Source organism: Dermacentor albipictus, chromosome 1, assembly GCF_038994185.2.
Source record: "Dermacentor albipictus isolate Rhodes 1998 colony chromosome 1, USDA_Dalb.pri_finalv2, whole genome shotgun sequence".
In the NCBI taxonomy this organism is placed as follows: Eukaryota; Metazoa; Arthropoda; class Arachnida; order Ixodida; family Ixodidae; genus Dermacentor; species Dermacentor albipictus.
The window spans coordinates 156,364,040-156,386,753 of record NC_091821.1 but is presented as its reverse complement, the minus strand read 5'-3'; the positions used below and the strand labels follow the sequence as shown (position 1 = coordinate 156,386,753).

General features: G+C 42.2%; 1 protein-coding gene across 6 annotated transcripts in view; it reads right to left on the bottom strand.

Moving 5' to 3' along the window:
* LOC135916559 (protein fantom-like) overlaps positions 1 to 21,891 on the bottom strand; it is a 65,177-nt gene extending 43,286 nt beyond the window's left edge. For 4 of the 6 annotated variants that reach the window (XM_065449982.1, XM_065449983.1, XM_065449985.1 and 1 more), the window contains exons 1-13: positions 21,869 to 21,891; positions 14,582 to 14,697; positions 13,520 to 13,666; positions 12,821 to 12,894; positions 11,946 to 12,088; positions 11,585 to 11,691; positions 9,865 to 9,981; positions 7,186 to 7,341; positions 6,539 to 6,601; positions 6,273 to 6,350; positions 5,329 to 5,444; positions 4,947 to 5,016; positions 199 to 328 (exon numbers count right to left, since the gene is read on the bottom strand). In XM_065449982.1, coding sequence (XP_065306054.1) covers positions 199 to 328; positions 4,947 to 5,016; positions 5,329 to 5,444; positions 6,273 to 6,350; positions 6,539 to 6,601; positions 7,186 to 7,341; positions 9,865 to 9,981; positions 11,585 to 11,691; positions 11,946 to 12,088; positions 12,821 to 12,894; positions 13,520 to 13,663 — 1,198 coding nt within the window. In that variant the 5' untranslated portion in view covers positions 13,664 to 13,666; positions 14,582 to 14,697; positions 21,869 to 21,891. The remainder of the gene's footprint in view (positions 1 to 198; positions 329 to 4,946; positions 5,017 to 5,328; positions 5,445 to 6,272; positions 6,351 to 6,538; positions 6,602 to 7,185; positions 7,342 to 9,864; positions 9,982 to 11,584; positions 11,692 to 11,945; positions 12,089 to 12,820; positions 12,895 to 13,519; positions 13,667 to 14,581; positions 14,698 to 21,868) is intronic. The other 2 variants (XM_065449984.1, XM_065449987.1) reach the window with 2 other exon arrangements.
* Positions 21,892 to 22,714: the final 823 nt, after the last annotated feature.

Below are 22,714 nucleotides of genomic sequence, written 5' to 3'. Positions count from 1 at the left end.
AATTTTGTTGGTTAAAGAAGAACGGCAGACAACAACGGTCCACACACTGCCACTCCAGGGACCATGAGGTACACCAAGCCACTCTTTTCAGCATTTCCTATATTGTGTTTCAGCACATTGACTGCAAGCTACTTCAAAGCAATAAAACACACAATGCCAATGCTAAGCAGAAATAAGCATTCCTGAATCTGAACTTGCCAACGAGTGCTGCTTGAGCATAGTTGCACTTGAACGGCTGTTGCAGTGCAGGCCTCAAAGCAATCTGGCAGGTGCCCAAGCTGTGGATGTCAGTACCGTGCACAGCTTGAACTTCAATCTGGACAGAGTCCTACGAAAAGACACAAGCCATACTAGACATTCGAGGAAAAAAAGTGCAGGTCACATTTTCACCATGTTTCGCTAGTTATTTCCGCCATGCGCTCCTTCAATTAAATCGGTGACCTAGAACCACTGGGCCGTTTTGTCCTATCGCCAGGAATAGAATGACTGGAAGTAGTAACAAAAGCATTTCAAAACAACTGGCTGTAGCTTTTACCCAAATTTAAAAGGCTATTTAATTTTGTATTTTATTTTTTTGACAGTACTTTTATCTCTCGAGCACTGCTTGTAGTATGTGAAATAATTGAAATAATATGCACCACATTTGCATTGACCTTTTGTATTGTTAGTTTAGCTTTTCTTTATACTTCCTTCTAAAACAGCTATGCTAGTATTTTTTAAAAATCTTTTTCATGAAACTTGATTAAGTAGTTGTTGGTGTCACTCACAGGCACTAACATGCTTAGTTGGGCAGGAAATGCGAATAAAAACAAACTGGCAGAGAACTAGGGGTGTTGTGTTTGCTGAAGGAGAGAAGTGTGATACTACAGCACTACACAGTGTTTCCAAGGGATGCAAACATGCTGAGGCTGATTAAATAATAAATTGGAACAAATTCCTGTATAGGCTGCCTAACAGTGAGCCATTCTTATTGAATGACTGGAAATTATTGAGCGGAAGTTATCTGCTCCATGCATTCACTCAGGAACTGGCATCCCTACGCAACAACAGCAGCTATCCCACAACAATAATCATTGGGAAAAGTCCTCACATCTATTGGTCTGTCTCCCTCGAGACTCTGATTAGTGTTTCCATACCTTATAAATTCAAAAGAAGTGGATATTCAACTACTTTGAATAGTGAATTCTTGAATATGTACCGAATAGCACAGACTATTTGATTCATACAGTATTCGAAATATGGAATATTCGCGCACCCCTAAAGGAAACACATACCATACTGTCACAATCTATCAGTGTCAAGGCTTCTGAATAGCCGATGCACAAAAGTTGACCTGACGTTCTTCTTCAAACTTGTTCACAGTGCTGTCAACTGTCCAGAGATACTGCATGACTTTACATTTTAAAATTTCACATAAGCTTACGTGAATACTTAGGCTTTCTTGCACCACACGTCTTTTTGCTATCATTAAGGCACACAATGTCTTTCATATGTTCTACATCAAAATGTCTTCTCAGTACATAACTGTATGTACTATCTGTTTTATGTGGCACTACTTATGCTGTCTGATCTTTCTATAGTATGTGTATACACCATCAGGAGTGGCTCAGTGACTATGGCATCTGCTGCTGACTGCTAGGTCATGGGTTCGCTTTACTGGTGGTTGCATTCCGATGGAGGTTGAATGCAAAAATACTCATGTCCTTGGGTGCACTTAAAAAAATCCCAGGTAGTCAAAATTAATCCTGAACTACCCACCACGATTTCCCTCATTGCCAACTGCGCTGCTTCAGGGCTTATAATCTCACAATTCAATCCTATTCAATTTAAAAGAAACAAATGGTTGAGGATCTTTCAAGCCGTCTCTTTGTGGCCTTTTCCTCACCCTCCTCCATGGTTAAATGGGAAATGAAGATTGATTTACTGATTGAATGAACTGACTTGTGAATGTAATTTAATCTACAAGTGCCCTTTTAAATATGAGTAAACAGGCCGCCATTGGAATCTGAACCTGGCAACGTTTAACGTTAGAACGTTATCTAGTGAGGCGAGTCTAGCAGTGTTATTGGAGGAATTAGAGGGTAGTAAATGGGATATAATAGGGCTCAGTGAGGTTAGGAGGACAAAAGAAGCATATACAGTGCTAAAAAGCGGGCACGTACTGTGCTACCGGGGCTTAGCTGAGAGACGAGAACTAGGAGTCGGATTCCTGATTAATAAGGAAATAGCTGGTAACATACAGGAATTCTATAGCATTAACGAGAGGGTAGCAGGTCTTGTTGTGAAACTTAATAAGAGGAACAAATTGAAGGTGGTACAAGTCTATGCCCCTACAAGCAGTCATGATGACCAGGAAGTCGAAAGCTTTTATGAAGACGTGGAATTGGCGATGGGTAAAGTCAAAACAAAATACACTATACTGATGGGCGACTTCAATGCCAGGGTAGGCAAGAAGCAGGCTGGAGACAAGTCAGTGGGGGATATGGCATAGGCTCTAGGAATAGCAGAGGAGAGTTATTAGTAGAGTTTGCAGAACAGAATAATATGCGGATAATGAATACCTTTTTCCGCAAGCGGGTTAGTCGAAAGTGGACGTGGAGGAGCCTGAATGGTGAGACTAGAAATGAAATCGACTTCATACTCTGCGCGAACCCTGGCATCATACAAGATGTAGACGTGCTCGGCAAGGTACGCTGCAGTGACCATAGGATGGTAAGAACTCGAATTAGCCTAGACTTGAGGAGGCAACGGAAGAAACTGGTACGAAATAACCAGAAGAATAAGAATGGGCTGGGGTGCGTTTGGCAGGCATTCTCAAATCATGAACAGCAGGTTGCCACTATCCCTCAAAAGGAAAGTGTATAACAGCTGTGTGTTACCAGTACTCACATATGGAGCAGAAACCTGGAGGCTTACGAAAAGGGTTCTGCTGAAATTGAGGACGACGCAACGAGCTATGGAAAGAAGAATGATCGGTGTAACTTTAAGGGATAAGAAAAGAGCAGATTGGGTGAAGCAACAAACGCGGGTAAATGACATCTTAGTTGAAATAAAGAAAAAGAAATAGACATGGGCCGGACATGTAATGAGGAGGGGAGATAACCGATGGTCATTAAGGGTTACGGACTGGATTCCAAGGGAAGGGAAGTGTAGCAGGGGGCGGCAGAAAGTTAGGCGGGTGGATGACATTAAGACGTTTGCAGGGACAACATGGCCACAATTAGTACATGACCGGGGTAGTTGGAGAAGTATGGGAGAGGCCTTTGCCCTGCAGTGGGCGTAACTAGGCTGATGATGATGATGATGAAACTTCTCGCATTCCACATGGATCCATTTTAGTCAATTATTTTTCAACACAATTAACAAACCCCCAAAATGTTGGCATCATTTAAGCCTCCATTTGTATGCTGATGATTTCCAACTTCATCATGGAATTGACACATTGTATGACTGTGACTTGTTTCCCAAAGATATGAGCTCTGTCACTGATTGATGTGACTAAAATTTCTGGCCAATTAATTCTTCTAAGACACTTGTTCTTTCTTTTAGTAGGCAGGCGGCTACATATTGTGCAGTATGCCTACACACTGCTTAACTTCTCATTCAAAAAGGCTAGTAGCACACATAACTTATAAATACTGGCTGACAGCCAACTGCTTTTACCTTGCACAGCAGACAGCTAGAATTCCATAACTGGAGCCATTAGGTCACTTTCTTCAAATGAGTTTTTTGCCATAGTTGTTAGCATTGAGTCTTGTTCTGTTAATTTTTGGTTCACATTTGTTACAGCATATGCTCTTTTTTGATTTCTGTTTGTGACTAGATGTACCTATACAAAGAGTTCTTGAGGTTCTAAGCAGATGCCTTTTGCTTAACTTTTCTGCTCTGTATTGCTCACTCCTGCAATATTTCTTTCCATATGGCTGCAGTAGCATGAACAAATAAACAAAGGAATGATTTATTAATGAATACATTTGTCACTGCTTTCAAAACAAAGTTATACATAAATAGCAAGAATGAAAAAAAAAGTTGACTGTTTCTGTGGTTTGTAAAGTGATAATTTGATCACTGCAAAAAAGTGTTTCGTTCATACAACAAATCACACAAGGTATGAACAAAAGATGTTTTGTTTGTATGTTGCATGATAAGCTTTGGAGATTATGCATTTACTAAGACTACAAATGTGTGTTGGACAAGTTCAATTCTGCATTCCTTGAAGAGAGGAGAACATTTTGTATTCATAGCGAGTCATAATCACTATTTCTGTCAGAAGCTAACCTTATCTTTAGTGTTCACTGTGCCTCGACCAAACTTGTGCAATTGGAGAATTTTCTGTGTTCATGAATAGGAAAAAATGAGCACGAAAAAAGTATGAAGACAAGGAAGATGATGGGATAAGCACTTGTCCTATCATCTTGTCTTTATACTTCTTTTCATGCTCATTTTTTCAAAATGTATCAACTCATCCAACAACTTAATTTTCAGTGTTCAGAATACATAATTCCAGCCCCATCAAGCCCAATAACACATTGTTTGGTCCAAATAAATAGTTTACATTTGAAAGTTGACATTTACACCTCTCACTGTTCACCCCTTGACCAAATTCTGCAATTTAGTTTGATTTAGAATTTTTAAGCACATTTTTTTCATTACTGTTCTGCCTGTTTGCTGATTTTTTTCTTCTTCCAGTTTATGTTCAGATAAGTGCACCATCATCCAAAGTCTCTTGCTGTCCATGGATCCATTGCAGAAATGAGTGAATTATTGAATCCTATAGCCATATGCACATTTTCTTTAAACAAGTCAGTGCTCAAAAACAAAGAGAATTCACTCCTATAACTGTGCTAAAACACCTTAAGTCCATTACAATTTTCACAATACCACCACGGCACAAATAAACAATATAGGTTTTTGCACAGGTGATGCATTAACTCAGGCATACACACCTTGTGAAGGTAATCTATAAAGGTTCGATCCACAGCAACAGCATAGCGAGCAGTGCAGTTGAATTCTGGGCTGAGGATGAGCAGGGAACAAGCACAATCATTGTGGACAACACTGGTAGCATTTATTGAGTAAAGAAAGTATATTAAAAAGTTACAGTAGCGCCACTGCAAATGTGTCATCAGAATAAAAGAGCTGTTGATACATAACTTTCATGCACCCAACATTAACTACAGTTTCATGCTGAAGAATCAAATAAAATTTTCTTGCACACTATCTAGGAATCTTCCAAAATTTGTTGAACAGTAATCACCATGCTGATCACAATTTCAACACAGATAATACTGATTACAATACTGATCACAAAAATCTTTTACTCCTTACCATTTTCCAGTAGCAACAGGTGTTGATTGTGATTGAAAGTCAGCAAATGTCCATGTTGCGAAGACAGGTGGAGGAGCACTGTCTTCAAGCGTATCTTGCAATGCCACAAATGTTATCTAGAAATGAAAGTACAGGGTTCAACAAAAGCTATTCACATAATGAATGCACAAAGTGCACAAGATGTTCTTTACAGTCAACACAGATTTACAGGGCTGTGTCCACGTAGTCAAAATCGTTTCATGTCTTCAGGTTGGCAATGGGCATACAAATAAACATCAAACAATAATTTCATAAAACACTACTTTTTATCATCAATGACTTAAGGGAATACATTTATGTACTGCAGAGATGAAGGCAGATATTATACAAGGCCACTTTATGCTGCAGCTTTTTAGTGCCACACCTGATGCAGGTATTGTGCATTTGACTGCATACTTCAGCAAGTTTAGTGGATGCTTTTTTTAATGAATATTTTAAAGGTCATACTAGGAGGACATTGCAAAACAAGCTGATCTAGGATGGCGATTGCTCACAACCTGAATATAAACAAAGTTACTCATTAGAATGTTACTGTTGCATTTAATTTAATTAAATGACTCTTTATGACAGTTGTTCCAGAACAGGATTTATTCACAGTACAGTTACAGTGATATACTTTGCGACATAACTATAGATTTCTATAACAAAGTTGTATAACAACTAAAATAATCATCTTGCATGTTTAAAGAAATGTGCATCTTCATTAATTGCTATTACTACGTTTACTTGGGGCAAGTATGGCTATCAGATATTAACCACTACGAACTCATGAGCATTCTTAAATACCAAATCTATACTAAATACCACTGGTATGCACTTCTTATGATCACTCAAGCTTATTAAATTATGTAAAAGCTATGAACAAAACACACAGGCAGCTAGTTTTTTACAAAATATACACTAACCTTGTTTAGATGTATCTCCAAAAAACTTTGTCCTTTTCTTACCAAACTAAGGCAGTGCTCATCATCTGCTTCATTTGGCTGCAAAGGACGGTGACCAAGCATGTATTACAGTGTGTAGATCTGCAGAAAGGAGCACTGAAATGTGCCATTACCTTATGCTCTACGGCCAATTTTTTTACCCTCTACACTTCTGATGCTTATAAGGTCTTAAGTATGTGAAATAATAACCCAGCAAAACTCAATATATTCCAATAATTGTGACCTACCGCACAAACTTCGGTAACTTGGACTTGCTTGGTTGGAATGCGGGCCAAATTCTTTTCTAAAACCTAGATTAAGTGTGCAGAAAAACAATGCAAACTGTATGAAACCAAACACTGTATGGGTTATGCTCTAGCAGAAGTCCATCTTGTAACCACGGCACAACACAAAATGAAGGACAAGGAAGGAACACTGCTTATGATGTTGTAAGGTGGAAGCCTTAGCAACTTGCCCATTTTTCTATTATGTTATTACAGAAGTGGTCTGTCCCTCTCAAGTATAGCTCTGAGATAATTACAAAACAACATGAAACAAACATCTATTTCATAAAGTGAACAACTTCTTTTTATCAGCCTTCACCAACAAAGCCAGAATTTACGAGTACAGGTTTATGATTTGCCTTAGAATGATGCAAGTGCAGTGCAAGAGAAAAACATGCTTAGAAAAAAAAAAGTACAATGCTATCACTTCATTGATGTTTAAATCATTATGCTTCGATACGTGTGCAGTCCTGAAATACTATAACATGTAATCGCAACACAGCAAGCATCAATGACTAAAGGTGTAATGTGAAACCTCACACACAGTGCAGGACTGAAACAACGCATGACAACACACTTTCCACAGCAGCATGATACTCAATAGCAATCACCTCAATCTTTTTAGATTTCTCTGTCAGCAAACTTTGCAGCTCTTCAATACGAAGCCGCTCTTTTTCTATGAGCAGTTGCTGATCTTCCTTCAATTTTGTCATTTCCTCATAGCCATTTTCCAGAAGTGTAGCTTGCACTCCTTTGTCAAGACACTGCTGCAAAAGCACCAAGAGACAGTGTTTTCATCTTTAGTTAGGGCCTTGCATTTTGAGGTAAAACAAAATTTTCCTAGACTTCTTAATTTTCTAATTAAATTTCCCAATCTACTTTTATAGGCACAAACAACAATTCAGAGTAGTATACAGTAAACTCTCCATATAATGAAATCGCTTTATCTGAGGTTTTAGTATTCCCATGTTACTACGATTCTCCCACAGCTAATCCACTTTTTTTAAAAATATCGCTTATAACAAAGTCAATTTCCTGTCCCGATTACTTTGTTATGAGAGTTTCTTGTATATGGGCTGCCATAACTCAATTACCCTGTCACTGCCAATACTAATTATATATATAAATTTAGTTGGGAAGCAACACTTCTTTTGGCAACCTTCAAAAGCTCATTTGTAAAAAAAAAGATAGACATCATATTTTGTAGATGAGTGCTCTTGCTTTTTATTTTTCATCATAAAAATTACATTTAATAACATAATTTTTTTCTGATTATGAGCCAGCAAGACATCACCCAAATTCTACACCCTGAATTTCGTAGAACACAAAACTAAAAAAACAAAGCATCATATATATATATATATATAAAAAGCAAACACACTTCCCACTCACATTATTTGTACCTTCCTCAACCACCTGCAAATTTCTGTCAAGCTAACTGGAAGTCTCATTAACTGGAATTTCCACCGTATGTTAGAAGTAAAAAAAAAAGTTACACTTTATTAAGTGCAAAGCTATGCATAACAAAAGTACAATATTGAAGCTTTTCCTCCAGGAGCAACAAAACTATTCTGGTGGTCATCATAACTAAATAGGTACTTGTGTTGCAAAAATTTTGTTTATGTTTGTTTTTGTATGTGTTGTGTATTATTAGTAACCTTTGGAGTGCAAGTATCTGCATAGTTTCTCCATGCAAGCTCACTTACAGCCAAGTGTCATTGTGAAATGTAGGCAAGAAGTTTATGACAACTACTTTAATTAGACAGCAATCTAGTGCTAGCCACAGTCCCCGAAAAAAAAAGGCATTAATGTGTTTTTCATACTTTAAGGTCAGAACAATCCCCATTCTGTGAATGCAGCACTTTCTGAATTCTAATAACGATATAATTCACTTTTTATGTAAAACCAATTTTCAAGATTTTTATGAATTGCCAACAAATTGTGTAACGGTCTGTCCCATGAACAATTCACACTGTCACATGAATAATATTCATGTACTAGCGATGTTGTTAAAGTCACCATCCACATATTATATGAAAATTTCAGCAGCGGACAAAATGAAAAAATCAACTTAAGAGGAACCTTTAGCTCAGGCCCAACTTTGACGCCGCCTATTCAAACACATGTAAAACACAGAAACACTTTCACAAGATAACCACTGGGCCGATTTTAATGAAATTTGTTGCATTTGAGACAGAATGTTAAATTCTAGCAAATGTTGGAAGCAGAATTCTCATTTAGGGCCCAAATACTTAAAAAGAAGCTTTCAAAAATTGGTATGTTTGAAAACATGGAAGCGCAAAATTTACAAATTCGTAGCTCTGCACTAAAAACAGATATTGCAGTTCTGTAAACTGTGTCTGTTAGAGCATCCAAAGTGGACAAATTTGATTTATCAATTTACATTGTATGTGAATTTGTTACAATGTTTTAAAGGGTACTGCAAAAGTCCTACTCCCATATTAGTGGTATATTTGAGAGCCATATACTATAATGCATCAATTTTGTCTGCTTTAGATGTACTATTAGATACAATTTACAGAATTGTGATGCCATTTTTAATTGCTGAGTTAGCTTTAAATTTTATAGTTTCATTTTCTGGAAATTTGTGATTTCCAACAATATCTATTAGAATATTTATAGCCTAAATAAAAAATTTGCTACCAACAGTCACTAGATTTTAACTTTTTCTTGTAAATGCAACAAACCTCATCAAATTTGGTGCAGTGGTGGCAGAGAAAAACGATTTCTCCTCTCCCATGTATTTAGATAGGAGCTCCCAAGCTACAGCCTCTTAAGAAAAATAAGATTCACAGTACATATGTCTGTAACTGCAAGTGGTCACAGGAGTCATCTGTTTCTCCCAATGTTGAGAAAATAAGGTGCATTTCTTGAAAAACACTAACATATCTGAGTTTGGTACAATTTAAAATGAAACAAAATGGACATGTTAAATTATAAATGATTACTTATGGGGATTAACATCCGAAGCAACATCTTGGCTATGAGAGATGCCATAGTGGAGGGCTTTAAATTAAATCTGACTACGTGGTGTTCTTCCATGAACACCAAAATCTACATGCACAAGTGTTGTGAACTACCCCAATCTACATGCAGCCATAGCACCTAGAGTTGAAACCATGACCTTACACTCAGCAGAAGAATGCCTTAACCCCCGAGCCACCACAGCGGGTCCAAAGGGTTAAATATTATCTAAAGTATGGAGGAGTGCGAAGTAAATGATATGGATGCAAACACCTATGTTAACAAGCCCAGTCACAGATGCTAACCTTGGTATTTGCAGGGCCAGAGGGACTAAAGCCATTTATTAGCAATGCCCTAAGAGCATTTTCTGAACTTTCAGGCTGGATGATTCTGTCCGTTGATGAACTCTCGCGATGTGTCTCCTGGAAAGAGAAAACCGTAATAAACTAGGCCAGAACTTAGCGCCACTAATTCTCGCAGTATTGCTGTGAAAGTCGGGGTTTTGTGCGGCCAATGAAGGTTCCATGGATGGTGCCATGCAAGGTGCTGGGAAAAAGAAGGGTTCCGAGTAACGTTGAAGAGAATGAAAAAAAAGGGGGGGATTATATTCAAAAAAGGTAAATGGTTCAGTTTTATAACACGGCTCCAACTATCGGAGCACACTACATGCCAGAGTCTTTCCATGTCCAAGCCTCTTCTTCACAGCCGTCCATATCGACTTGTATGCCAGTTATTTCTCCCTTTCCCTCTTCGAGAGACTACACTGGCCAATCACAAATGCCGAATCGTTCACTTGTCTCCAACGTGGTGCACCTGTCTCCAACGTGGTGCTCCTGTCTCCAACGTTGCACAATATGAGGCAACCACGTGGCAAACCGTGAACCCGCCGTTGATTTTCCCAGGAGTCCCTGACAATGACTCTGTCATCCATCAGTGACTTCTTCGTGATGTTCAGGAGGGCGACATTGCTGTCTTGAAGTGAAGTAAATAATGAGGTGTGAACATCAACCGTGACAGCTGCATGTCGCTGGTGGAGCATCCTTTGTTCTGGGGGATCGTCAGGCACAACAGTATGCAATAGCATACTTAGATTGTGATGATTGCGACGTCTTAGTAGCTGCATGCATGTGAGCCACAGGAGACCTTGCACACTCTCATTCATCAAAGTGATGTTTCTATACCTCGTTCTCTTATAAACTTGTGATTTCATGCACACTGTGACACACTCATGTATACTCAACACACACTGAGTTTTTGGCTAGATACCTCCAAAGTACCACAGATGAAGTCTGCCTATAAAGCTATAAAGAAATGTATGATCGATGGTGGGATCGAACCTCTGTCTTCCAGCCCAGCAGCCCAAAACTCTATAAACGTTAGGGCACCATCGCACACATGCCTTTTTCATACCAAGTTACTCTTTGAAACATCTGGCATGTGCGTCATGTGCCAGTTTCTTGTATTCTTCCCTCATGACAGCTAGTGCTTCGAGACGCTGTGTTAGACTGTTAGATACCTACAAAGTATGTGAGGTCCGCCTATAATGCTATCACATTAAAGAATGTCCTCTGAAAAACTTGATGCTTTTAAAGAAGAGCCCTACATTAAGCATAAAGTCTGTTTTCAATTCATATTTTGTCAGTAAGCGCTTAACTGTCTAGTGCAGCAATGCAGCCACTCTTGAGAGAACAAAATATAACATTAGGAAGCACCAAACTATTGCACATTTAGTTCACAAGTATGAAACATGACACAGGCAGACTGATAATCGATTTCACATTTGATGATTTGCCAGAATAAATGTACTGTTTACCAGTACACACACATTGATTTGCACTCACATAGATTTGCCAGAATGAAACTGCTGATCAATCCTAAATATTCAAGCAAACTGCAGGTAACTCTCCAGCTTGAATTTTAAACACACACCGACTTAATTCTTCTTGTCTATTATCACACAGTTTTGCCAAGCCGCACTCTTAAGCAAGAACTAGACAGCCGAGCAGTGCATATTTTTAAACTCACCTTCTGAAGGTCCTGCAAGTCCTTCTCAACATTTTCTAGCCTAGCTGTTACCTCTGCATGAGCCTTCTCAAGATTTCCATGTTCTTCCTGGAGACTCCGGTACAGCTCTACAGCCAGTTATGCAAATAGAGTGAACTTTTTAAAGCACTGAATACAGAAGCATGTAACAAAATTCTATTTTATGGTAAAGAAGCAGCGTTTCAGGCAAAAGAAATAATAAGTTATGCACAGCAAGTGACCCAATTGCCTTTTGTATGTGACACTACAAGAGGTTGCTAGCTTCACATCTATATGTACTACTAAGTACAGCAGACCAAACCCACCACATTGGGCCATCTTACGTTTTGCTGGAGTTGCTTACCAATTCTTTCTGCTAACTCTTTTTCAAGCACTGCTTTTTCATCATTGTCAGACTTGATAATCGCTTCTAGCTGTGTAATCTGCAACTTGAGGGCCCCAGCCTCTTCGTGCAACTTATTTTCATCCGCATCACTCCCTTCAAGGCTGAAAAAAAAAAAAAATCAGAGCAGCCAACACCCTTTCTACTGCTCACATTGTGCTGCCTACAGAACACACACCACCACACCTACTGCAGTTTGCTCGTCTACTAACAGCATGTGCAAACTGTGGACACACTGAGTAGAATTTATCGTAACCATGTCAAAGGATCCCTGAAATGATTTTGACAGTTGTGCACCAATGCTTTGATTTGGTGGAAGCCCTTGCGAACATGAAAGGCCAACTTTAAGTTGGCTGCACAAATTCAGCAAATTCTCTGCACAAACCCTGCAATCTATGAATGAATTTAAAGATATCATATTCCTATCGATCAAGAGACACAGCTCCATGCATTTTCTCCCACCCCTGCCCAACTTATGTAATGCAAGTTAAATACGGCTAGCTCTTTTTTTTTTTACTACATTACAAGACTACAAGAAGCTATGACAAAATGTAAACTATATACAATTAGCTTTTTAATGAATGAAACACCAACAACTAGCTGTGTATTGTTGTTCACACATAAAAATTATTTGCAAGAACAACTCTCATTATTGTCCACAAAGCAGCTGTAGGAATGATGGTTTTAGCAATTAGGTGATTCCTTTTACAGTTTTCAAATCTCAAGTTGAATTGTCAGAATATTTACTGGACAATTATACACTGGCGTAAGCATTATTGGACTAGGAAGCTGATGGATATCAACAAAGAAGCTCTTAAAAGTTTTAATTTCCCTACCTGTTGAGAAGCTGTTCATTAGCAGTTTTCAATATTTCATTCTCTTGGTGAAGATCAGCAAGTCTTTGTTCAAGCTGGTGGGAAAAAGAACAATTTGAAATGCGGTGAGTCACATTCAATTAGTTGTAATTTAATCAAGTATGCTTCATGGTTTTCAGAACATTTGGGGGCCATTAATTTACAAATTAATCGCAACAATGAAGGTGACACAGGATGGGACAAATATTATGGCAATCATTCACTAGGCAGCACAAAACAAGATTTGTACTTTCAAAGCTTAGTAATTCTTTGTTGCCATAAAATCTAGAAGTAAAAGCTAGAAAATTCTCAACAGCGCGTGTGGCTGAAAACTTGAACAGACAACCACTGGCTTTTTATTATGGCTCATACATGCATTACCCAAGAGTCTCTTTTTGGTGCACCATGTAATGAGTGGTCTGACATAGAGAGGGCATTAGTATATAAATGGTACACTTTTGACACAGCAATGTTTTAAGCATTATGATGTCACTTTCTATGGCAGACGTCTAATTGATGCCTACTATTGGCTGTTATGACAAACAATCAACATTACACATAATATGCATAAACTCAGTGGCACAGAGTAAAAAAGCAGAAATAAAGATAAAGAATGTTCTAAAGGGCAATAACAGCTCAATTATAAAATTTACAACTGAAAGGCGTGGTCAAAATCCCTACCTCTGCAATCGTCTTTTGCATAGCCTCGCAAGCACGCAATTTCTCTTCAAGCTGAAGATTGTTTGCTTGCTCTGTTCTCAGTTGGGATGTCAGTTGATCTACCTCTCCCAACAAGCTGCTGTTGTGAGCACTCACTCTCTCCATTTTCTAGGAACAAAAGTGACATAAAATACAACAGACTAGGAGTAAAAAAATTTTTCCACTCTTCTGAAACATAAAAATGCTGCGGAATATTAAACTTGATGCAAGTACAGCAACTCGATACTGCTGGCTGTATGAGGCTGTGCTGCGGCCTCAAACACACAATGAATAAAAGACATTAGGGACATTTCAAGCCAGCTTCTAATCCTCACCAACACACTCAAACATAGATGAGCCTTTGAGTGATTACTCAGGGGCTGCTTAACCATTTCCCTGCCACTTCCGGGGCATCCATCCTTGCGCAATTCCTGCTCCACCCACACTCATTTTGTGTTCTCAGTGAATCTTCTGCCTCTCCAGAACCAGTCAATAAACAAGAACGTTTCATACCTGTTGTGCCATTTATGGAGAGATCATCTAAACAACACACACGCACGCACACATGCATGCACGCACGCGCACACCCACGCACGCACACACACACACACACACACACACACACACACACACACACACACACACACACACACACACACACACACACACACACACACACACACTTTCTGAATAGGAAAAAACGACCACTGATCACAAGCTTTCATGCAGCATAAAACGTTCCCTGAACTAACATTTAAAAAAAAATGACTGCAGCTGAGGATTAGACGGGCAGCCATGGCCACGGCCAGTGTGGCAGGTTCATCCATCCAGTCTTTATTACATGTTCACAAACACTGAAATGAGAGAAAGCGACAACAAAAAACCTGCTCCTAGGTAGCATGAAGTGTCCACTGAATTAATTTGTGAAAATAACACTGGCATAAGCTTAGGAGAAGTCGGGGAAAAAAAAGCAGTAAAACGGCTAAGGCCCAAAGTAAAGAGTGCACCTATAGCAAAAAGAAAAGAAAAAGGAGAGAAACTCACACTCGTGCCACATGTGTAGCAAGTCAGAATGGCACTAAACAGTGCTGTAGTGCAGCAGGTGAGACAAGGGTCATGAAGGCATAGCTCTCATTGTGCATTCAACAATCTCATTGCAACTGAAACAAAACAGGTGCATTAAAATGCAGACGCTAAACATAATATACAAGGCTGAGAAGTATTGTCAGAGTAACAGTGGGCAAAGACAAATAAACACAGGAAGCTTAGGCAGTAAAAGTAGCAATTATTAATGCTAAGCTTATACTAATTTTCAAGTACTGATGCAGTGCTCTTTCATGCATTTCTCTTCTTTGTCAGCTCAGAGTGGAGGCTCAAAAGCTATGTATTGGGACGGTGCTAAGGCCATTTCCATTCTTAACAAAATTCTGCATAAATTTTTCTGCATTAGAAGAACCATTCTTTGGTGGCATCTGTGTAGGAGGCCACCACAGTGAATCTTGCTGGCCGTTGATAATCCTTGTATGTGCAAAGATGGCTTCCCAGCTTCCAGTTAAAAATGAGTTACCTGATAACACCATTCCTTGGCTGCTGTTCTAGCCTGAGAACAGTGCAATCACATTATCATTTATACCAAAAGTTGAACAATTTATCAAATAAAAGGGTACAAAACTGGTTTTAACATTTTTATTGTGATGACTGTAATATAACAAACGTCATTTCACACACCCAACTGAAATTTATTTAGGTGACTTGCTGCAACTAGTAGAGGCAAACCAATGACTGACCATACAAAACATGGCAATTGCACTTGGGTGTTAACATTCCATTATAGCTCGATGTTTGCACACAAAAGGGAAGGTAACCACCCTTATATGCTGGGTCAACTGAAAACTGTCTCCACAGCAAGAGTCAACAAAGAGCATAACTGTGTGGCTTGATTTGAGAGTGACACAAGATAGTAAGTGGGGTCTATGTACACTTGATTGCAACTACCAGTAGACTGAGTGGGAAACTCAGAATCAAAGCCAGGACTGCAAATGCCCTAAAGAAGTGCTTGGTAGGATGCAGAAGGTGCAGTGCTGATAGAGATTCTGTCATGTGTGGGGATGCGCGACCCTCGCGCCTCCCCTGATGTTTTTCCCGCTTAGCGCGTCTCCTGTAATCCCGCTTGGCCGCGTGGCCTGCGTGACGTCAGCGCGGTCGATGTGGTTGAAGCGCAGTCCGAGAGATGGCGCTGGTGTTCCGCTGCTGCGGGGTTACTTGGGTGCGGGAGAAACAAGACGCGCTCTCTTGGCTTCGAGACAGCAAGCGGGCTGCACGTGCAGCAACCCTCTTCCCCGGCGGGTCGCCGAACAGCGCGGACGTTCCGCGCGCGCGGCGACCGATGCATCTGCGAGACCGCCTCGCGTGGCCGGCTTCGAACGCGCCACGATTCGCGTGACTATTGGCGGCGAGGAGTTACGTAGTCGCCCTCTATCGGAAGCGCCTGGCTGGCGTAGTATGAGGGATCACGTGGCACGCTCCTCATAGCTTTTGCTGTCAGCGCTCAGTGAAAACACCACGCGCGAGCTTTCCCGGACATTTCTGTAAGCACTTTCGAAACGAGAGAAGTTTCTTACTGTCTAAATAATAATCTTGGGCAAACTGAAAGCACACAATCGTTTACAGTCGCTATCTCTTTACTGAATACGTACAGTGAACGCCACTGCGCGCGGTCGCCGCGATGGAGTCTGCCGAACCGGCTTCTTGCGTGAAAGGCAGGTGAACGCTGACAGGAAACTATGTGAAATATGTTCTTATAGTGTTTGTATAACTAAATGGAGCGTAATAGAATGAAGCCTCAATGCAGCGATCGCGCAGATTCGCAGCGACCGACTGCGCGTCTGCATGCTTGTCCGCGCACTTTCTCCGCGCGCGCGTTTTCGCACCGTGCCATGAGCTTTAGGCCGCAGAATATGAGCATTTGACAGTATACAAGCATCCATTGCTGCGTGGGCGCTATTAGAGCTGTTCAAAAATAATTTCATTGTAGAGACTTCGACGCCTACGGGGACTGTGATGTGCCGTCGCGACGATTCAATCTTTTTTTTCTTCAAAATTCTTTCACCGTTCGATACTATTTCTCGAGTTGCGTCGCACTGTATGTTTATCGGCGTTCTCAGCGTGCAATTTCCCGCTGCTCCTTTTTTGTAATCCAGTGCATTAATTCATAACACGAACATGACCATATGCCATGCTTTCTTCAAATGTGCTTCTTACCGCTGCCTTTCCACTCCACTGAACTTGCCAGTATCTATAGTATCGACAATTGATAGACCAAACCATCATGACATTAGTCGGGCAGCGGACTCGGGCGTGCGTCTCAGTGCGCGTTTTCAGAACATCGCAGACCGGGCGCCGTAGCAGAAATCTTCCCCGCGTCTGTGCTTGCTGCATACCCGAGTTGTAGCCGATGACTGTTTGCCGGTTTTATGTTTCGCGAGCCAAGCTTCACGCAGCTTCTTGTCCTGCGGCTACGTGTGAATAAGGCTGACACCGGCCTCCGTTACGTGCGTCCGGCCCTGCGGCACCGAGCAGTAGCCTACCATGTCGCGCGCCTTCAAAGGCAGCCACTACCTATTGTAGTGCTTTCAAGCGTTGTAAAGGAGACACTCGAAGCGGGAAAATTTCGCCACTAAATGAAAACCGCAGCGTACGAGGGAATTTAAACTCGTTTTCAGCTCGCTTCGGTGCGCCCGAAGCAGCCGACGCGGCCGCTATGTCCACGTGATCCCTCCTAGCACGTCACGCCGACGGTGGCGCCAGCTATTCCAGTGGTGGAGCTCGAGGCCAATACACGCGAACGACCAGGCGTTGGGATCCAGCGTGGGACGAACATATTCGCTCGCGAGGACGCGGTGAGTCGGACTTCAAGATTTGTCGCGCGCCCATCGGCATGTTTTGTGGATAGCAACTCGGCTAGCAGGCATTGATGTATGAAAGGTGCAATAAATGCCCTTGTGATTGTTTGCACTACTGTGTTGTCGTTCCTTTGTCCCAAGAGTACGGTGTGGGATATCCCACATCAGACCCCACATCTGGCTGCCCAACGTGGGACTCTTGGGGCATCGGACGATAATTTTAACAGTGTTGCTTCGTTCGAGGCCTTTGTTTGAACCGAAGCGTAGGCCTAGCGTGAATTTTGATCGCTAGCGTCGGCGGCATGCTTTCTTGAGCGAGGTGATGGTGGCTGTAGTGTGTTTGCACATGTCAACATGCTAAGCCTTTTCGCAAGTGTTTTTTTTTAATGGCATTCGTTGGTGCGAGAGCCACGTGGTCTGCATCCTGGGAGAGCGAGGCTGAGCGCCCGCGGAGCAGTGGCAAGCCTGAAGCGAGTGAGTACGGAAGCCTCGTGGGTGGTCCGAATTTCTTATGTAAATAGCTTCTTCTATCTCTTTGACTCGGATGAAGTCGCAGCTCTGGGAGCCGGGTGGCCACGGGTGCCACTACGGGCTGACTGGTATTGCGGCCTGGCACCGGGCGCTCCGACACCGTCTGGGACGGTGGGCGCCGTCAACTCGGATGCTGTGTGCACCGAGCGGAGTAGGACCACCTCACAGAGCTGACGTCTCCTCGCGGCTGCCTGTTTTGCGCCCATTTTGGGGTGTTGTTTTTGGATGCTGGTTGTTGTCAGGGTAGCGACGCTTTAGGCCTAAGGCTTTACGAAGCTGCCTGTCGCACGTGGAGGGACACAACCTGGTGGACCGTGGCGTTGAGGTGTTGCAAGTTGCTTCCCTCATTCTATTTAGCCTCGCACGAATTGAAATTACTCGTTCGACTCAAGAGAGCGAGCTTCGTTCACGTGAACTTAGCATCTGAGTAGCTGCCCGATCTTTTGCTAGCCGAGTTGAACATCGTACCACGTGGGCGATGCGCATGCAGAATTCCTCTCCCTTGCACTACTTTAGTGTTTGCCGAGTGTGTTGAGTTTACGCAGCGTGATTGGAGTCACCCCTGGTTTGCCGTCACCTGCACATCGTCTGCGCTGCTGCCCCGGACTACGATCGAGTCACCCCGGGCGATGGTGATGCTGTGGCCAGTTCGGCGTAGCGACTTCGGCGGCCTCCTGCATCCAGCTCACAACCCTCGGCGGCGGTCACCGACAGCTACTGCGGCTCCCGCCAGCAGGGCGCGTCGGCGCGAGCGACGCTTGCTCGTACCGACTACTGCGTCGTCGTCTCCGGAGTCCTGGCTTGGGATCGTGCCGTCGAGGCTGTAAAGCTGCTGCTGTGACCGGCGGACGCCAGCGGTGCACCCAGGGACAATGTCGGCTCGCATGCTATGGACAGCGTGTGGACATTTCTTCGGCGCGGCCACTGTTACATGTACTACCTTGTCGCGAAGCGCGCGTTGATGTGAGACCGAGTGACATGTTTCGCCGGAATATGTAGTGATTTAAGGTTGGGGGGATGTGGGGATGCGCGACCCTCGCGCCTCCCCTGATGTTTTTCCCGCTTAGCGCGTCTCCTGTAATCCCGCTTGGCCGCGTGGCCTGCGTGACGTCAGCGCGGTCGATGTGGTTGAAGCGCAGTCCGAGAGATGGCGCTGGTGTTCCGCTGCTGCGGGGTTACTTGGGTGCGGGAGAAACAAGACGCGCTCTCTTGGCTTCGAGACAGCAAGCGGGCTGCACGTGCAGCAACCCTCTTCACCGGCGGGTCGCCGAACAGCGCGGACGTTCCGCGCGCGCGGCGACCGATGCATCTGCGAGACCGCCTCGCGTGGCCGGCTTCGAACGCGCCACGATTCGCGTGACTATACACGCGAACGACCAGGCGTTGGGATCCAGCATGGGGCGAATATATTCGCTCGCGAGGACGCGGTGAGTCGGACTTCTAGATTTGTCGCGTGCCCATCGGCATGTTTTGTGGATAGCAACTCGGCTAGCAGGCATTGATGTATGAAAGGTGCAATAAATGCCCTTGTGATTGTTTGCACTACTGTGTTGTCGTTCCTTTGTCCCAAGAGTGCGGTGTGAGAATCCCACATCAGACCCCACACATGGGACCCCACATTCACTCCTGCTTACTACAACTTGCTGCAGCACCTCTGTGACGAAATTATATATTTTTTTAAAGAAAGGAAAAAAAGCGGGCAACATGTGATCACGCACAGCATTTTGCATGAAAAAACATGACTGCATATTGGCTAAACAGTGTGTCAAATTTTATTTAAATCTGGGATGGGAGGATCTGATTTGCCTGCTATACTCCCTAGACTGTGCTATTTGATCATCCCTTATTTTAAGCTCTGCAGCACATCCCTGCAGTCAACAAGAACATTGAAGTGAAAGTTCTTGAGACAACATTTTTAAGTTGTTCAACTCACAGCCTCTACAGCTTTACTGCAGTGGAATCTAGTCTCTTTACACTTTGGCAAGAGGTCGTGAAAAATTGTGGTCATTGACTAAGAAGCCTCAATCAAGAAATAATTAATTTTCCTTGTCATTGACTTAAAATGGAAATTACTTCTGCACTAACCCAATAAACAACTACACCGACGTTTCTTAGACCAGACAAAATATAGGTAAAAATACATACAGTGACATAGTAAACATCAAACATCATGGGTTAACTAAAGAATGCACTTCCAAGACTTCTGAGCTATCTATCTTTGGAATCAAGCTAATTAATTTCATCAGAGTTGGTCAAGTGCCACAGCAAGTAAGCCCCTCAGAGAAACTGGTGCAATTATTGCAACGAACCAAATTCACAAAAACTACAAGAGTTAACAAAAAGATGCCATAGTAGACAATATGCAAGCTGCTGCATAATATCAAGCATTCATCAAAATAATGAAAATGTGCATGAAGTGTGCAGCATCGTACACATCAGTGAGATTAATAGCAAACTGACTACTAGGTCGCTGAGCTTGGCTTCACATGGAAAGTGCAACTTGCATCATTATAAATAGCATGGCAATTGCAAATAAAGAATGTTTACCAGTGTAAATAATTTCTATAGAATCGCAGTGATGATCTCTTCATGAGGCACAAATATCATGGCTACTGTTTTAGCAGGATGGAAGCCTGGGCTAGTTCGTTCGATGTTAGGAATGGTAAAGCAGCACGAAAGACATCAACAAAGGAAATACTCGTTTTTTAGACGCTGACTAATACCTTTCCGTTACTTGCTTACACGTGTGTGTATATTGTAATGAGAGTGTAGTAACGAGAATGTGTATATTGTAACGAGTTGTAGCCAGGAGGCTACACGCCTGCCTGCCAGCAGATTGTGGTAAGGATCCATTATTTGGAGACGAGGTACGAACCGTCACTGGTCGGCGAGCGGAATGCAGCACAAGGCGGCATTGCAGCAGCTACGTAGAGCCATTGTTGTTTTTCTCAAGAAAACTGCGTGGTATGTAACTGCGGGTTTATAAGCCAAGAATAAAATTCAATTTAATCATATTAATGAAGTAAAATAAATTAATAAAAATAAACTAGCGACCCTAAAGAGTAATGCTTCCACATTCACACATGTAAGCAGCCTTAAGTGTCCTGCGAACCTATTATTTTGCTTCAGCTAGTGTTGTAACTGTTGGCTTCCCATGGAAACATATTGCTGTGGATTGTAGAGTTAAGTTGGCCAAGTCACAACATTTACAAAAAGAAACCTACACTGTGAATTTGTTTTTATGCCAACGTGACAGGGAAACGAAAACGCAGGAAAGAGTAAAACAAAAGAAAAACCCTTGTTTTTTTTTTCTTTTTTTGCACCAAACCCGTTTGAACCAGTTAGAACAGGAATGGAATGGTGCTCGGGAACCAAACCCAGAACCGAACCTAAACGAATTGAACCCAAAAGAATTCTGGTTCAACACCCTGCATGCAGTGGAGTAATAATTGGCTCGCATGTTCACAGGCGCCTCTTTTACAGATCGGTAAAATTTTCTTACTATTTTCAGAAGGTGTTTCAGGGCCCCATAAGACAAGCTTTTAGTAAGGCTAAGAGATTTTCATGATCCCTTCAAGATCATCTTAAAAGAAGCCTGCTGTATTGTTCTTGGATGCAATTTCAATTTTTCTAATAAAGGGTAACATATTTGGCCAAAAACCAGTTCGCCCTTATAATAGTAATATATCATAGATCACCCTTATTCACAGTAACATAGAAGCAGGTACTTTGCACTTTATATTGTGCCATTGCCCTGGCATTATATTACAATTGCTACAATTTTAATACGAAAAAGTAAAGCTGGGGGATGCTGAGTTGGATGACCCATCACAATTTGAGACGTATAGGTAAAATTGGTGTTGCAGACAGTGAAGCCAGGAAAACAAAAAACACTCACCTTGTCTAGAGCTTCAAGCTCAGACTTGAAGGTTGATTCTCGAAGGGCATAGTGTTCTGCATCTCGTCGCAGACTTAAGATATCCACATTTCCCTGAATGTAGCGAACTTGGCCCTGATTCACCTAAATGTATGTTTAGAATGCAGCATAACACAATAATAAGCAACAGAAAAGCAGAAAATTATGAACTAAAACAGTGAAACCAAATACAGTTAAACCTCGCTATAACGAAGTCAGTAAAATCGGCATTTTGCTTCGTTATATCGAAATTTCGTTGTATTAAAATTCAACCTTTTATCGATTTTTCGTACATAGAAAGGGGCTTCAGAATTTTCCAAATTATTGGACAACATAAAAAGGCAAATTTGAATGAGAAAACAATTACATCTGATGAATTTGGGAGTCGACGACGCATGACATGGTATCATGCCACACCGACGATATCTTCACATCGGTAGTATGAATTAAGCGAAGCCAGCCACGCTTTCGCCCGCAATCCACCCAAACGGCTGATAGCTTCGCCCGCACTGGAACGACGCTATCATGAAAAGCGCCGGCGGCAGAGAATGCTTTGTCTGCCTCTCGCTCCAGGTCACCGAAACTCTGGATTATGCAACTTCCAATACTAAAGGCGCAGAAAGATAGCTTACATGATACCATGCCGTATCTACATGCCCACACTTTGCACATGCGGCAGATTACCCCTAAAGCAGGGTGCGCGGCTGCATTTCGCTCTGTCGCGCTTACAGCCAGGTGCAGCCATGGCCAAAACGCGCGCCAGAAACCGAGACAAACGTGCGCCAACTTGTCCCCCACTCTGCTGGCCCCCTCGCGCACGCTTGATCG